The sequence below is a fragment of the Telopea speciosissima genome, chromosome 11 (assembly GCF_018873765.1).
Source record: "Telopea speciosissima isolate NSW1024214 ecotype Mountain lineage chromosome 11, Tspe_v1, whole genome shotgun sequence".
In the NCBI taxonomy this organism is placed as follows: Eukaryota; Viridiplantae; Streptophyta; class Magnoliopsida; order Proteales; family Proteaceae; genus Telopea; species Telopea speciosissima.
The window spans coordinates 3,261,504-3,278,828 of NC_057926.1; the positions used below are offsets into that span (position 1 = coordinate 3,261,504).

Sequence of the window (17,325 nt, forward strand, 5' to 3'; positions counted from 1 at the left end):
AAAGTACCACACAGCATCTAGTAAGTAGAACCTTACGTTCAGGAATTGTTTTGATCATTCAATGAGAGAAATTTCATTCTATGGAGTGTTTGCGACATTTTTTTTTCTGAGTGGTGATGATTTAGAATTTGTTTCTAGCGAGGACACTTATTTGGTGATCAACCATGGCGTAGGGTTAGATCCGAAGTATTAGAAACAAGGATCGCTTAATTGATTCAAAATTTTATTAGATCGGAAGTATTAGAAACAAGGATTGCTTAATTGATTCAAAATTTTATTAAATTTAGATTGGATTTGAACAGGAAGGTATGACAAACAATCAATTTTCTTTTGGGTAAAGTACACGTACGCCCTATAATGCACCCAATATTCCTCGTATCCCCCTAAGCGGCTCTATATTCCACGTACCACCCTTCAATATTCCACGTATCAATCTTGTTTTACATCCCAAATGCCAGATAGGTCCAATCCGTTAAATACTACCGTTAGATGCCAAAATTTTGACCATTTTACCTTTTGCTCCATTTTCTTAAATCTGAAAAGACTTAATTACCTTCACTTATTTGTTGTCTTAAATTAATTGAAAATGATCATTTTATCCTTTGTTTTATTTTTATAAATGAAAAGACCTAATTGTCCTCATTTATGTATTACCTTAACCTAATTTGAAAAGATTATTTTACCCCTAAATACTTGTTCCTAAAAACCCCAAAATGCCCTCATCTTCCCCAAATCATCATCTTCTTTTACATACCCACCACCACCACCGCCACCGCCACCACTGCCACCCACCATTGGCTTGGGGTTCTAAGACAAATGAGAGAAACAGAGAGCAGCAGAGTGAGGGAGTAAAAGAAAAAAGGAGCACTGAGACGAGAAAGCTCGAAGCTTCCCTGAGCCGGGGTAGAAGACTCTCGTCCGACATCGTCTTCTTCTTCTCCACTTCTCCTTCTTTTATTTTGATTTCTTTTCTTACCATCTCCATCGCATTTCTGAGACCTACCAAATCCATTTGTTTTTTGTTTTCCCATCTTTAAACCCCAATCTCCAATACCCTATTCTCCCTTCTCCATCTAAAAACCCATCTCTGAGAGATGAAATCCCTCTTCTAATCTCCACCGAACTCACTTCTTTATCTTCAATTCGTATTTTCTAGTTTTTATTCCGTATCAAACCCCACCCATCTCTTTTCTCTTTCCACTCAACCAAACCCAAATCCAACACCGGAAACGTTTTTTATTTTCTCTTTGATTACCCCAATCCCATAACCAGAACTCCATCGTCCTATCTTCTCCCTTCTCTCATATTCTTCACCCCTTTTTTATTTTAAGTATTAATATGTCTGTAATAACCCTCAGTCGCTGTTACTTGAAATTTCTGCAATCGAACGTGGGTCTCCATTCATCTTCTCAGCAAAGGTGTTCTTCGTCTCAGTGATCGGTTGTTGCAAGTGTCGGATCGAGGAGAAGCAGGCTTGCAGGGTTCCAGATTATATTCAAAAAAGGGTTCCCTTCAGTTCACGGCGGCAGCGGAGATTATCGATTGTCGATTGTCGAGTTGGGTGGCAGTGGTGGTGGTGGTGGTGGTGGTGGTGGTGGTGGTGGTGGCGGTGGCGGTGGTGGGTATGTAAAAGAAGATGATTTGGGGAAGATGAGGGCATTTTGGGGTTTTTAGGAACAAGTATCTAAGGGTAAAATAGTATTTTCAAATTAGGTTAGGGTAATACATAAATGAGGGCAATTAGGTCTTTTCATTTATAAAAATAAAACAAAGGGTAAAATGGTCATTTTCAATTAGTTTAGGGCAACAAATAAGTAAGGGTAGTTAAGTCTTTTCAGATTTAAGAAAATGGAGCAAAGGGTAAAATGGTCAAAATTTTGGTATCTAACGGTGGTATTTAACAGATTGGACCTATCTGGCATTTGGGGTGTAAAACAGGGGTGGTACGTGGAATATTGAAGAGTGGTACGTAAAATATTGAGCCGCTTAGGGGGGGTACGAGGAATATTGGATGCATTAGAGGGGGGTACGTGTACTTTACCCTTTTCTTTTTTCGGAAGAACTGAACTCTGATATAAGAATCTGTTTGAGAAGTTTAATTATTGAAGTTTCCATCTTTTTTCTTGAATTAATCTCATTTTAATTCAAAAAACTGAAAATCGCTTCTCATCATAAGAATACTTCCTTGAACGATTTGGGGAAGATGAGGGCAATTTGATTACTTTACTCTTTAATTTTGGTGGGTTTTTATCAAAATGGTATTTTGATCATTAGATTTCCTGAAATTAACATCTAATGTATCAGACTAACGGATTGGATTAGATTGTTACAAAGTTCGGAAAGTAAGGGTGCATTTAAAATTAGTAAACTTTCAGGGGTACATTTATACATTTGAGCAATTTGAGGGGGGCATTTGAAGAAAACCCAAAAAAAATACGAAAAAAAAAAAAAAAGTGAAGGATACCCATCTGATAATTATCTTTTTTATAACCGAAAAAAAAAATCTGATAGAATATCTCTAAGACTCTAATGGCATTTTTTTTGTGACTCATTCAAAATGTCACGAACGAGTCGTTACGAATATCTTGACGGAACAGAGAGCACGAAGTGGATTCCAATATTTCTCAATCACGATTCAGGATTGGCTACTATCAGAGCACCATTAGTCTAGAGTGTAACAGACTTCTACTCTTACAGTAGGGAATCACTCTGGTTCTCTGCTCAACCTCGAAGACTCTAGTTCTAATCTATATCCATCAGATCCAGGTATCGATCACCTTTCTCTCTCTCTCTCTCTCTCTCTCTGTGTTGATAAGATTTATATAGAACTGCAAATCTTTACAAACTAGGTTTTTGTTTTTTGTGCTAGGTTCATGATTTTATTATAATTGGAGGGTTTACTACCGGATTTGGGTTTGAACTTTGAAGACTATTGGCCCCGTTGATTTGTCTCCTCGTCTCTCAAGTTTACACTCAATCGATTTCCAGCCCTAAATCATAACCGCGCATTTTATGCCTACTAGTGTCCCTTTTTCGTTGGGTTCTTCGAGGTTAAACTATAATGAGTTTCAAACTCTTAATTCAGTTGTCTAAAGTTTTTTTTTTTTCCTCCGTTACCATGTTTGAGATTGCTTTGGTTCTAAAATCTGATTCAAAGTTTACTTTGGGTTTCCTCACTTTCTTTTTCTTTCAAATGCACCTGATATACGGCCATTTTCTGAAACGGTGAAAGGTGAGTTTCTGTTTTTTGGTTTACTCTGTTCAATCACCCTTTTATATGAAAGAATGGATCTTGGAAATGTTTTTTTGAATTTTCTGAAATCGGAATTGAAATTTTAAGCTGTAGTGTGCCTGTAAATAAAATGGTTTGATGGATGGCCATGGAATTTTTTAGAAAATGCTTATCCATCTAACCATTGTATAGTTCAAACTTCGGTCTTCTTTGCTCAGAGTTTAGGTGCTTTGGTGTTTCTACTTTCTATAGACCTGTAAACATGTTAGCTGTGAATTTGTATGCGAGATGGAATGCTAGATGTTGAATTGTTTAGGGACCTGAGAAATTAATGAACTGAAATGGTTTCGGACAGAATGTGAGATTGGCTCTATTGATTGGTCTTGTAATGTTCAGAATTTAAGTTATATACGTTAGATGCCAAATTAACCCTCAAAAGGAGCTTACCTCATTATTATTAAAAGCCATTATCAGACACCAAATTGACTGTTAGCTTATTACGAACCTTGATGATCTTGAATTAAAGAACATGTTGCTTTGCCTCAAACTTTGAATGCAATTAGAAAATTAGAATGAATGAGTGTAAAATGGCCTTGCACATGCTAGTTGGAGGTTCAGTTGGACCATGATAGTTGCCCTTTCAAATTTGCAATATCCAATTGGTTTTGTCATTCAAGATGACTACCCGATATCCAAGGGTTTGAATTTGTGGGTGGGACAACGGGCTAAATTAGAGGGTTGGAACCAAAGATTAAAGTATCGGTACCACGTATCATATCGGCGGTGTGATTTTAAGATTTAAATATCGGTATCGTGTATCTGATGCACACTCATCACCAAAATAAGCTTGTTTTATTAGGAATAAGTCTAGGGTTGGGTTATATACATGTTGGGCCTTTGATCACATGAGTTTTCAATGTAATAGGTCACTTTTATCGCCTAAAGTATGGGTAATAGGGTTGCATAGGGGATTAGCTGTTTTAGTTCCATATTTAATTTTATTTTCATGTTTTTGTGTTTTAAATTGAACCGGTCTAAAGCTGGTTTGAGCCAGTGGTTCAATTTAAGTGAATTAAATAGATTCCCTTTTAAATTGTTTTAGTAGTCATGTGACAATTTGTGTCCCCCTACATAGTCTTGTAATAGAGTCGGCTAGGGGGCTTCTTAGTCTTCTAGGTTGAATAGGAGTATGGTCTTTTGGCCCTTGTTAATAAATAAAATTGTGGGGCTCCTCTTTATCTCACAATTTGAAAAAATAAATCTTCAAAGCTGCTGCTGCAACTTTTCAGAAATCATTATTAAAATAACTATTGCCCTATTGGCTTGTGAATGTGAGAGTGATCCTCGCGACCGTTTCCTTGATTGCCCGAGTGAGGCGTTGTCAAGCGGATTTTTATCCGCTGCTGTAACTGCAGCGCTGCTGTACTCATCATGCGGAGCTGCAGGTGCCATGTGTGTCATGTGGGGCCCACTGTGCACACATGGCACTTGCAGTGCCGCATGATGAGTACAGCAGTGCTGCAATTACAGCAGCGGATTAAAGTCCTTGTCAAGCCCTGACTTGCAGCATGTAATATACTTCTCTTGTATTGTCAAATCAAAGTCAGAGATGCTAAAGATCTAGATAGCCTGATGTTGACAAAACTAGGTGAAGAATACCCCTACTTTCTAGAGAGAGAGAGAGAGAGAGAGAGAGAGAGAAAATTCCTTTTTTATGGTTGTCTTGAGCATGCGAAGAAAGCACTCAGGGAAAACATATGCGAATTCTCTCTTTGGTCTCTTCTAAGCTCAACTTAGCCATTCAATATTACATTTATGTGGGGGTCAACTGATTCAATTTGAATTTTTGAGCCTTCAAATGTTCTACCCAAGGTTACTGCTTGGGCTTTAGTGATATGGGAGAAACAAAGAATGATTGGAGAGAAAGAACATTCCAATTTGATTCGTAGAGGCTTATTTAAATACTAAAAATTCTGTGAGAGCTATGTGACCCTGCTTCTAAAAAGAGTCTTGCGAAGGGGAACTAGTTGTACTTCCCAAACATCAATCGGCTCTATCCGATTTGAAGCACTAGAACGGTTTTGGGCTGGGATAATGAAAAACCTTTTTTGATTATAACCAATGATCCAAAGACAGAAAACCTTACTAGTAAAGGGTATCGTGAGTTCTATGGCTCTTTCTTCTTAGAATGATGACTCGATTTGAGCTACTTGTGGACTATCTGTTGTACATTGATACCAAATTACCAATAGGGTTTTCAACAAGTAAAGATGAGTCATCTTCCATTCTAGAACAAATGGTAAAAGCTGTCCTCTTTAATCTTTTCAGGCAGCAGCGGGGAATAAAATGGCCTTATACCAGTGTTGTGGATCCACTAGAGAAGAGAGGGCAGGCTCAAACCAAACAAAGATATGGGAATGTCCCATAAGTCAATGAGCATGAGAGCCATATGAATCTAAAGATGACAACTAGTTTATTGGTTTGGGAAGAGTTTCTACTTTCATTAAGCATTTATTAGTCTGAAAAGAAGATGGAACAGAGGAGCGCGAAGAAGGTCTGCGAAGCTTTTTGCGTCAAGGACCACATGCGGAGCATCCATGAAAAGAAAGATTCAGCCGTGCTCCTATAGGCTGTCATCCTTAAAGTGAATGGGACTTTTCAAAGGAAAAAATGACTGCTTGGTCTAAGGTAGTGAGTTTGGTTCGATATAGTCTTGTTACGCTTAACGATTGAACTCGATGGTAGAAGGGAGGAATCAATTGTAGTCTAAGTTTTCAGAGTTTTAGGCTTAGGAATAAGAAGAATAGTGGGAAGGCGTAATAGATTTCCCGGGGATAGGGAGTAGTTGGAAGTAAGGATAGGAAGAGAGATATCTCTAAGCAAGCGTAGGCTCGGATCAGAAAGTAGTAAGGTAAGTAAGGGAGTGGTATGGGATTAGATACCCCAGTAGTCCTAGCCGTAAACAATGGAAACTAGGTGCTGTGGGTATTGACCCGTGCAGTGCTGTAACTAACGTGTTCCCGCCTGAGGAGTATGTTTGTAAGAATGAAACTCTGGAAAAGTAGGTATGCCGATAGTATGAACGTTAACGTCCCTCAGAAATTCTTCTCCAAGGGTCAGGCCCAACTTGAAACGTCCCTCTTGCTGCATTAGCGGACATTGATTCATTGACGAATTTTGCGAAAGAAAGACAAGATAGGCCAGCTAGGAACAGTCAGATTCATGCCTACTTGGGCATTGTGACCCTTTTCCTAGGAATGTCAACCAGTAAGTGACAGTCGGTTACGCTCGAGCTTAAACGGGCACAATCGTTCCCGACCATTTATGTGATCGGGCCTTGAAAGGTTAGGCATGGACACGGTAGCAATCGGTCGGTCACCGGGCCATAATCGGTTCAAGCCAAAATCAGTCTCTTCAAATTGTTGCCGGTTTCTGGGAGAGTATCTCGCCTGCTAAAAAAAGAGTTGCACATAGGAAATTCCAAATTAGAGAGATGAAGGAAGCAAGCCAGCATCAGCAAGGGTAAGGGTACTTGAGGGGACACCAGAAGCATATGCAAAAAGAGCTTGGCCTGAAATCACTATTAATTCCCAGAAGAGTAGAAGACATGAGATGGGAAACCAGGGTTTCAAAAGGAACCATGTTTCCCTATCTTTCTCTCATAGTATGCATACAAAGGTGATGGCGGACTAGTGGTGGCTATGGCCAATAGTGGTGTTGGATATGGCTTCGTTACACACTCACAATCGATTCCGTCTTAGATCTGCATCAGGTAGCTGTTAAGGTTTTGTCTTTGAGAAGTTGGAAGGGGAGGGAGACCGCAGAGAGGGAGAGAGACACCTTCAGAGAGGGTAATTCTTAAAAATGGAACGGAGATACAGGCTATAGTGGGGAGTAGTGGGGATAATTTGAAATAAAAAAGCAAATTGACGTGAGGTGGTGGGGCAAGAGTGACACAAGATTACGGGATTTATGGATTGTTGTCGTTTGTTGGCCTTATTTCATTAAATTTAAATGAGATGGGTCTGGACTATTGTCCGTTTTTAACATATAATATATCATTATAATATATATGTATCAACCCAAGGAGGTAAAAAGTCTAAAATATCAAAAAGGAAATATGTTTTGGTCGGTATAGTCGGTCTCATACCACGGACTGGGAACAACCGAATAACAATATGGCCGGTCTCAAGCTCGGCATGTTTATATTCGGTCGTGTCAGTTTCGGGTTTTGATTGGTCGGGACAGGCCGGTTCTATCTACCACCTGTTGATCTTCTCTTTATCCTTTATTCCCCCTTCGTTTGTTGTGGGTCATGCCTCACCGCAGGCATTGAATGAATGAGTAGAGATCTTCCTTCCCCCTTTCTTATTACTAAGGTACTAAAACTCGGGTCTCGGTGCCAACTCGACTCTTGGAAAAACCGAGACAAGTCGAGATCTCGCCGAGTTGGTGCATTTTTTTTTTTTTCAACTCGAAGCCTCAACTTTGGGTCAACCTGAGATCTGGACCCGAGATCCGAGATCTCGCCGAGATATGTCGAGTTTTGTCCAATTAGGTAAGGTATTTAAGTGGTAGGTGGGTTAAAATAATGGGTCGAAACCGAGATCCAACTGAGATCTCGCCGAGATATTGCACTTTTGAGACTCGCAGGCAATCTCGTCTCGAGATTTTGAAAATCCGAGAAACTTGGCGAGATCTCGCGAGTTCTCTAACCTTGCTTATTACCAAGAACTTTGTTGCCACTAGTGGTGAAGAAAAACTCAAACATCCCACCCAAAAACAACTAGGAGACTACCAGTCTACAAGAAGCTGGCAGAGCTTTAGCCATTGGACCACATCCATCTAGCCTACCTAAACAGTGATCCTTTTCTTGTTCGTTATTCAAATGACCCTAGTGGAGACTAATTCCTTCCGGTTAATGAAGATACTGCTCCAATCTTCCCATCCATTCCCGGCAAGATATGACAAAGCCAAGAATTAAAAGCCCTACTATAGCTAAAGCCCCTATTTGAGTGAGGCACACACAACCTATAAGCGTGCTCTCGCTTTAAAGCATGCTAACGCACAATGGTGGTCGTTTGTCGGAAGAGGTTTTCCAGGTCTTTCTAGTAGACCATCCTTTGAAGAAAGGACGTTCCCCTCATAGTGGGTCAGGCGAGCATAGTTAGGAAATGAACGAGATAGAAAAGGTAGTGAAGACACATGGGAATAGATAAGCGATTACTTGTTAAACATGGGAGGACTACACTACACTAAGAGAAAATTCCACTGGGTGATTGACCCAGGGTGGCTGATAAGGAATAACACCCTTCTATTAGGAAGGAATAGAACCAATTGAAAGGGGATTAACTATGAATCACTGATCCAGAGCTAGGGAACAGGGCTAAGCGAAACTAAACAAAAATCATCGAGAAAGCTAAAAACGTGACGTTTAACATATATTGATCATGAGTGATGGTTGGGTGTCCGGCACAAGCTATGATATCCGATCAAACATCTTATTTAGTGCTGGAGTGTGGGGTCAATCCTTGTAGAGGAAAGAAGCCGACTCCGTGCTTCAAGGAGAGCCCAAAATAATAAACTATACAGATTTGTGAAGGGCGCTCATCCTTCTGAGGGATGAGATCACCGGTGGTAGATAGACTTTATGATGAGCTTGTTGATGAGGATTTGGAAGCAGAAGTTGGGAGTTAATTGCAGCTCTGGATGAACTGAGCTTAGAAAGGAAGAGACTCCGTTATTTCAATAGATCTCAGAAATGCAAATGAGATCATCTTGAGTCTGGAAGTTCAGAAAGAGTCTAGATTCATTGTTGAATAACTAGAAGCTCAAGTCAGCAGAAGAGATGAAAGGTGCAGCAGGTTTAAAGACGTTACTGGCTTGCGAGCATAGTTGGAGGAGTTGGAGGAGCCAGGCATTCTCCATTTGGTAGCAGAAAGGAGTGACTTAGTAGTCAAAGCACTTGAAGCCCAGCTTAGCAAGCAGCATGAGATTTGCACCAAGCAGGAAGATGAGATCACAACCTTGAGATTAAAAGTGTCAGATATAAGTCAAGAGGCATGTGCAATTGTATGAACAATGTCAGTTGTGATGCATCAGCAGTTGAGTTAATGTTGTCAGTTGTATGGACAGATGGCAGTTTGACTTAGGTGGCACTTTTCTGTGACAACAGACAGTGGCATACAAGCTACTGTATTTGGTGAGCAATGGAAGCAAGGTTGGAAGCCATGATGCAGTTGCACTGTCGTCCTAGGCATACAGTTGTCAGTGGCAGTTGCAAGTCCTTGAGTGCATGAGGTGATGCTTCCAAAGTTGAGAAGGTGTTTCTGAAGGTGAAGGATGGTATGTTGTGAAGGAGAGGCCAGTGCGAAGATGAACACAAGTTGCAAGGGAAATGAGAAAATCTGAAGACTGCAAGTTTTGTGTTGTGGCAGTAAAGTCACAATTTTTTTGAGCTGTCCTTTATTTGGAATCTATGGAAGCTCAAAACATGAGAAAGGTAGATCTTTGAGTTAACTTTCCATCCATTCAAGAATCAGATTAATCGGATATCGGAGTTGGAAGTTATGCCTTGATCATCAGAAATGGTGTGTCTGCTTCAGGAAGTTGTTTTTGCACATGCGTTAGATTCAAGCTTAATTTTGTAACTCATGCACTGAACCTGAGTTGAAGATGTAAACATGGAAGTTTTAGCCCTTTTAGTTAGCTTTCATATTGAAAAAGCATTAAGCCAATCAGAGCTTTGGAGAGAGATTTATGGTCGTTTGAGTGAGCAGAGGTAGGATCAATTCTAGTATAGAGTACTTAAGCTCGAACTGGCCTGCTAGTTGCTCGAAGCAGTTAGCCAGTTGCGGCCTAGAAATCATGTTTTGCCAGATTTTAATTGCAAAACACATTGGGGTTTATATATAGTTCTTGTCTCCTTGAAAAAGATTATAGGAGAGATTTATTGAGCTAGAGAGAAGAGAAAGAAAAGAAGAGGAGGAACCCAAGAATCCCCAATCCTCCATGTTCCATTGATTGCTTCAAGCATCTTTGTATAGAATTGGTGTTGTGTTTTCAAGGATTCATTCGGGGGTGTATGAAGAAGGCTCAAGGAGTGTTTGGCTTGCTCAAGAACATTGATTGAAGCTTCATATGTTGAGTTGAGGCTTGTGAGTGAAAGTGCATTGGGTTGTGTTGAGAAGGAAGAGAAGAAGAAGAAGAAGAAGAAGAATACAACTGAGGGTTTGTAGTTCTTGTGAGAAGCTTCAAGCATCCCAAGTGATGACTTGATTGAAGGCCCGATGGTGAAGAAGACTTGACAAAAGTGAGCCGCACAAGAGGGAATCGACATTGGTTGGAGATAACCATTATTGTTGTATTCCATTCATATGTACTAGAATGTAGGCAATGTATTTGATGAAATGCCTATCATATTTTAAGCTTAATTTGGGGCATTGTTATAAGTCAATTTGCTTGTAACCGTTGTGGATATCGAATATCAAGTGGATGCTCGTTAGTAGGGGTTGGTGCTCCTTGGTAGTAGGTACTACCTAAATTGGGAGTGGGTGCTCCCTTGCAGTTGTAGATGCATAAACTAGAGATTGTAGTTCCTGATCATGGGTGCGGTCAAACTGCTGTATTGTGCATTGTACCGAGGCCAGATCTGGGTTGTAACCCAAGCGGTTATTTGCACCATGGATGTAGGCATATTGCCAAACCATGTAAGACTTGTCTTGTGGTGTGTTTGTGTATTTGCATTGCTATATCGTCTACTGCAAGATGGTTTGTGGAGGATGGGATGTATGATGTGTGGCTGGTGATAGCCCCGGTTGGCGATAGCCGTATGTGTGTATGTGTACGAGTATGTGTGAATTGCAAAGTGGTGTGTGATCTGTGACCATTGCATGTGCTGGTCTGCTCGAGTGCCAGTGTATGAGTATGTGTGTGGCGGTCGCATGTGCCGGTCTGCTTGAGATCCAGTGAAGCTATGAGTTAGTTGAACAAACAAGTTGGGTTTGAGTTTTTTGTGCAGCACTGTTTCATCCCCCTCTCAGTGGCCGTCTCAGTCCAACAACTTCTGAATCTAGCTAAGAATGACATCTTTAAATACTGCATGTGAATTGTTGTATGTATATATGACAGAGACCATATGTTTATTGATGCAGAAAAATGTTCTGAAAACTACTTCCTTGCTTTGAGTAAGATTATGTCTGGAGTTGTTGATTACTTGGTTCTAAATTGTTTCTGCTGAAAAAAAGGCATTATTATCTTCCTTCTTAAATGGGATGGAGATAAATATCCTTATCTTGCTTGAAGTTCACAATTTTAGATTCAACAAGCACAATACCATGGTCATTACAAGTTAGGGCATCCCACCGAAGCGCACTCACTAGAGGTGCCCAATTGCCAATTTGGCATTGAAAGCATTTTATCTGAGATACTTAAATTTCTGTGTAGCCTAATCTTTGATATTTCTATCTTCATGCTACGGTCTGTTTACATTAGTACAGATCAAACTGAAAAGTTTTTTGAATTTTTATTTTCTATTAAAAAGACTTTGTAGGTTGCATCATCTTGGGTTTTTTATTTGAGAACAAAAAGGTCCTTGTTTGAATTTATATTTTTTTTGAATTTAGGAATCATGAACTGTGATTTATTTGCTGTTTCTAGCACCAACAAAGGTTGTTATTGGTTTGTATAAAAATAATTATGATGTAGCGAATCTTGATAGGGATGTGAGCCACTGAATGCAGTTCTTGATGCTTGAATTGGCACAAGTAAAAAATTTAGGGAATGAAACAGAAAAGGGTTTGTCTACTGTAGCAGGGGTGTGAAGTTGTTCCTGTAAGAATACTAGTTATACTAGTTATCCTATCCTCAGATAGTTCATGAATTTTCATTTTTCCTTTTAAATATATTACAGAATGTCGGAGACACCTTTTAGACCCAGGGAGAAGCTTATGGAGAAGCAGAAGTACTTCCAAAGCATTAGCAAACACACATACTTGAAAGGACCCTTTGACAAGGTCACCTCAGTTGCCATTCCTCTTGCGTTGGCATCTACCTCTTTGTTTCTCATTGTGAGTTTGTTTCCTTGCTTTTTTACATAAATAATTCATACCAAACATGGCCCAAAATTCTACAATGTTTGTTTTGTTATTGCTGTTATTGTGATGATTTATTCATAGAAGTGTTATCCTTCATCCAGGCACGAGGAGTCTACAATATGGCTAATGGGATAGGGAAGAAGGAATGAGAGCTCTCTCCGTGTTTAAGGACTCATAAGTTTGCCACCTTAGATCTGAACATCTTATGCATATGGTTTTAAATGGAATTGTTGAAGGTTATCTGTTTTACAACTTTGAACTTAAAATTTCCAAACTTCTAGGTCTTTGGTATCTGTGATAAAAAAAATGTTTTAATCCCAATTCCCAGCACATTTGTAATATGACTATGCATCTTCATTTTATCTTCATGTAAATGTTTACCGAAAAAGTTTGAATGTTTGCTAGTGTGAAGACTTTCACTTGGTTATGTAGATGCTACTGCTAACAGCCTAATTGTGCTCATATATATATATATATATATAAAGAAATGATAGACACTAGCAACTGCATTGAGAAGTTTTGTAATATGTGCTGCTGCCATTTTCTCTGTTCTGTCCTTTATTCGCCATCTGTTTGAAAATTGGCTTTTAGAGAAGTCTGGATTTTGCTAAATCATTGATGTTATTGTGGAGGTGTAAGGCATGCGGTACTGTTAATCTCACCATATTGATTGGAATGTAAGACCTGTGTAATTGTTCCTGTTTTGAAGTGTCCAGTTAACATAGGATCACCATTCAACCATGGTCATGCCATAGGTGGAATGGTGGATATACTCAGAGATCAGATTAATGCTTTGTTTTCTACATTCAATATCATTTCCTCACTTTATTTGGTGCCATGCCTCTGGTTCCAAGTACTTATTGAAATGGGGAAAGTTCTAAATACACCTATAGAGAAGGTGGGAAGAGCTATATCACCTATAGAGAAGGTGGGAAGAGCTATTTTTTTTAGACACTCCCAAAAAAAATAAAAATTAACCAGAATGTAAAATTGATGTGTAAATCAGTTTACCATGAATGAAACAGACAAGGTGGGAAGAGCTATATCACCATTCCCATCCCATAACAGTCATGCAATTGCCGATGCCATTATCGGCTTTTCTACCCTGGCCCGAGTGGCAGCAAATAGGGGGTTCCTTAGCAGGGATTCAGAGATCCAAAAGAAGAGAAGTATCGAGGACGGATGAGTAGTTGAAGTGAATGAAGCTTTTGGAAAATCATTGGCCGATTTGATTCCCGGTCACATTTATGAGGTTCAAGTGATTAATTAATTTCATTTACCTTCGTTTTCGGAGCATACGTGGCAGATTTTAGAGTTTTCAAAATTAATTGGAAGTGACATGTCATTATCTCATAATTATTATGTTGTAAGAGTTGTCATTATTTTGCTCTCTTTATGAGTACACATGAAATGATAGGTTTTATTTTGGGTTAAAAGGAAAAAAATGTATTAAACTATAAGGGTAAAAAAAATAAAGTTACAAATTATTTGAGACCTTAAGGGGTGTCAATAAGAAATTTATTTTAAAAAAATAAATAAATTTATTAATTAATTGTTGAATCTTGTTGTAACTAAAGCGGTGAATTAAGAAATTGTAATATTCTTTTGATTGCCCATTCATTGTCTTATTCTTGAAACTTCATTTTAAGTCGTGTACAAGAGAACTTTCAAAGTTATTTATGACTTACAATTAAGTCATTCTCAAGAGTTGTAATTATGTACACCTTTTGAGTTTTGAGTACACATAAAATCATAGGATTTTATCTTCTTAAAAGAAGTGAATTATACTAAAAAGGTAAAAAATTACACATCCTTTTCATTGTTCCAAGTTTCAATTTATCAATGAATTATACATCATTGGGCAGTTCAGAACAAATAGTGTAAAAAAAACAGAGTCCCTTCCAGTGTAAATGAAATTCTAATTATTTTAGAGAACATTAAATTCACTTATTTTAAAGACACTTCACAATTTCGTTTCAGAATTTTGTGTTTTTTGTTTCTCTTTGGGAATTTCTAAGATAAATAATGTGGGACCAACCCTCTATCATATTATTCCATCCTTAATTGTTCATTTCTGCCACATGGCAAGGGAGCTTGAGTTCAGACCCAATGCCTAGGCCAGGCTTGAGGAGGCCCTCATATTCTATAATAGTCCCCCAACCCAATAGATTGCTAGCTTTAGTTGATTGTTGACCCATGACTTTACCTTGGTGCTGGTGACAAACTTTCAAATTAAAGGGAAAAAGAATACTAATCGGTCATGTGGTTCTTGCGTTTAGACATATGATTGTGTAAAATTACTGTTCAGTCCCTAATGAACTAAAAAATCTCCTTCAATTAAATGATCCTGCACATGCTCTTATTAGTCCCCGTGCTAGTGCAGGCGCTACACGACCCATTAGCTTTCTCTTGCCCTTGATTAAATTTCCCCTATGAACAAGATGGAATTCATATCAAAATGTGAATGTGGTAAGTCAAGATGGCATATTTGAAGAATTTGATTTCATTATGGTGTAAAGTGAATTCAAAATCTCTAACATTTACTGTCAAATTTGAACTTGATCGGATCCCAAAATTTGGAACAGCCCATCAATTATTGTCAATTTTGATTTTTGAACAAGGATTGGCAAATTCAAAGCATTAAGGGTCCGTTTGACCTACGGCCTTAAAACTAGATTCTCAAGTTGAATTCTTATGGTTGAAAACGTTCAAGAGTTTTATTTCTGATGGACTATAGAATCCAGTATGAACAACACCTCTCTTTCTCCCGTTGAAGAAGAAGAAGAAGAAGAAGCTTGCCTTAGAATGTTAAGAGAAGTGGCTAATCGATCAAGATCAAGACTGGAAAATTTAAAACTTGACCATGACCCACCCAGACTTTGAACAGCCATGCTTCTACGTCAAGAAGAGACCATGTCTATTTGAAAGTGGAACACCTAAGACTTTTTGAACTAAACCCCAGTAAATGATAATTTTCTAAGAGAGAATTAAATAGTTGGATGGGTTTGAAATTTTATGGACTGGTATGTTAAGTTTCAATCTAAATAGAGTTGGCCAAAGAGTTAGATAAAGATTTGAAATCCAGTGAAAAAAAATAAGGGTGCGTCTATTTGTAATCGGACTTTCTTTATCCCTCAACTTAAAGTGTTTTCACTTGGATTGAGGGACAAATACTGTAATTTCACACTTAGTTGTTAAACCTTCTTTTTTTAGTTCTTCCTCCTCCACGATTATATCGTCAACGCAAAAACCCTCTCAACTTGCAGTGAGAACGTTGTTGCAGAACTTAAAATTGTGAAACTCTAGGGAGAGAGTGAGGAGTGTGAAAGATAGACATACAGAGAAGAAATTACTCTCTTCTAAAGCTAGCCTTTAATGGTGGAAATGTGATTCAGGTTGGCCAACTAGTGATAGAAAGTCAAAACAGGGGAAGAAATAGAGAAAATTTGATGGGTTCCTCGATTTTCATTCTGGGTGTGCTCCTTCAAAAAGTGAACTAAACGCATACAAAATTGATAAAAAAAAAAAAAAAAAAAAAAAGGTGAGTTTTGGTGGACATCTCCACTTGTTATTGCGTGAGTGATGAGGCATAAAACACCCCACCAATCAGAAGCGGCCACATGGCCGAGCCGAGATCATACCAAGAACCGAACCAAGCTAAGCGGAAGACCAGGCTGACCCGATTTGGGTAAACCCTACTGCTTGGCCGAGCTCGTCAAACACTTCCCAGTCAACCAGACGCTGAGCCGAACTTGTACGGGTCCGACAAGGCCGAGCTCTTCTGCCGATCTCTGGCCGCACGGCACGACAGATCAGTACTCACCCAAAAATCCCCATCACGGCTGAGCTGCACGCCCACCGACCCCATGGTCAGGGCCTACGCAGGTTGGCCTCGATTGGAGCACCACAGCGCGGCAAAGCCCACACAACTAATGATGACCCTCAGGTCATACGGGCCGAGGCATAGCTCTTAGGCCGACCTCTGTGGTCGGGCTCCGACGCCGAGCTCTCCACGAAGGCTACCATAGCGCCCCACCGGAGATCACGGCGCCACGTAAGCACCACCCGGGAATCACGGGATAAGAATCGAGTCACGATCTCATCGCGATACCGAATCACACTCCCATTAGGACTCTTACCTTAACAAGATTCCAACCCCGAAGAAAATTCTCCACTCCACTCCGCTCCGCTGGGAAGAGCCTTACCAAACAAGGACTCTTACCATACTAGGACTCCTCCAACCGCCTCATCTCCCTCTATAAATACTAAGGTATGGAGCTCTATTACTTATCTCGCTTTTTACTAGCTGTTACGCTGTTTCACTGGTGATCTAACTTGAGCATCGGAGAATCCTAGGCGGAGCCACACCGGCCCTCTTGTGCTCATCACTTGGTCCTTGCAGGCTTATCCGTGGGCAAACCAAGCGTCGGAGATTTCCACACGCAACAGTGAGTGAGATTGGGTTTTGAGGAATATGGTCTGGATCATCTTTGGTCAATTAAAAAATGAAGGAAAAACTAGACAACATGGAAAAAAAACTTATGGATTTTTATATTTAGTAGCAAAGGTTGCAAGAGTTACAGTGTCAATTTAGTTGTGATTTTTCCTAATTTAACTTCTTCTTTAGAAGTGAGACGAAGATCCGTTTTTGGATGCAAATCAACTGGGTGGGGGAGAAGGGGGCATGGAGTTAAGGGGGAGGGTAGGGTCGGGGACGGGGAGTTGCGATGGGAGCGCAGAAGAGTTTGTCCAATATTTCGAGAAAATACCAAGATGAAGAGAGAAGTGGAACATGGATCAATTCAAATGCGTACGAAACGGTGATGCGACCCAGACACGATACAACTTTGAAGAATCATAAAGACAGGGACACCGAATAGAACTACGGTAATGGGAGTTGCCTGGCCACCACCATGTCGTTCTTCTTATTCTAAGTATCAGGGGTTATCAGTTGTTTCATCTTGTACGAAACCAATAAGTTGCAGGTGACAACGGGGT

At 39.6% G+C, this 17,325-nt stretch overlaps 1 protein-coding gene and 1 long non-coding RNA gene across 2 annotated transcripts; both read left to right on the forward strand.

The window, feature by feature from the left end:
• The first annotated feature begins 239 nt into the window (after positions 1-239).
• Positions 240-2,197, forward strand: LOC122645458. Its single transcript, XR_006330455.1, has 3 exons — positions 240-306; positions 2,021-2,026; positions 2,061-2,197. It is a non-coding gene; the product is annotated as an uncharacterized LOC122645458 (long non-coding RNA).
• Positions 2,198-2,697: 500 nt separating this feature from the next.
• On the forward strand, positions 2,698-12,751 carry LOC122645474. Its single transcript, XM_043838784.1, has 3 exons — positions 2,698-2,766; positions 12,144-12,300; positions 12,429-12,751. The coding sequence occupies exons 2-3, from the start codon at positions 12,145-12,147 to the stop codon at positions 12,474-12,476; spliced, it is 204 nt and encodes a 67-aa protein (XP_043694719.1). The 5' UTR covers positions 2,698-2,766; position 12,144; the 3' UTR covers positions 12,477-12,751.
• The last annotated feature ends 4,574 nt before the right edge of the window (positions 12,752-17,325 follow it).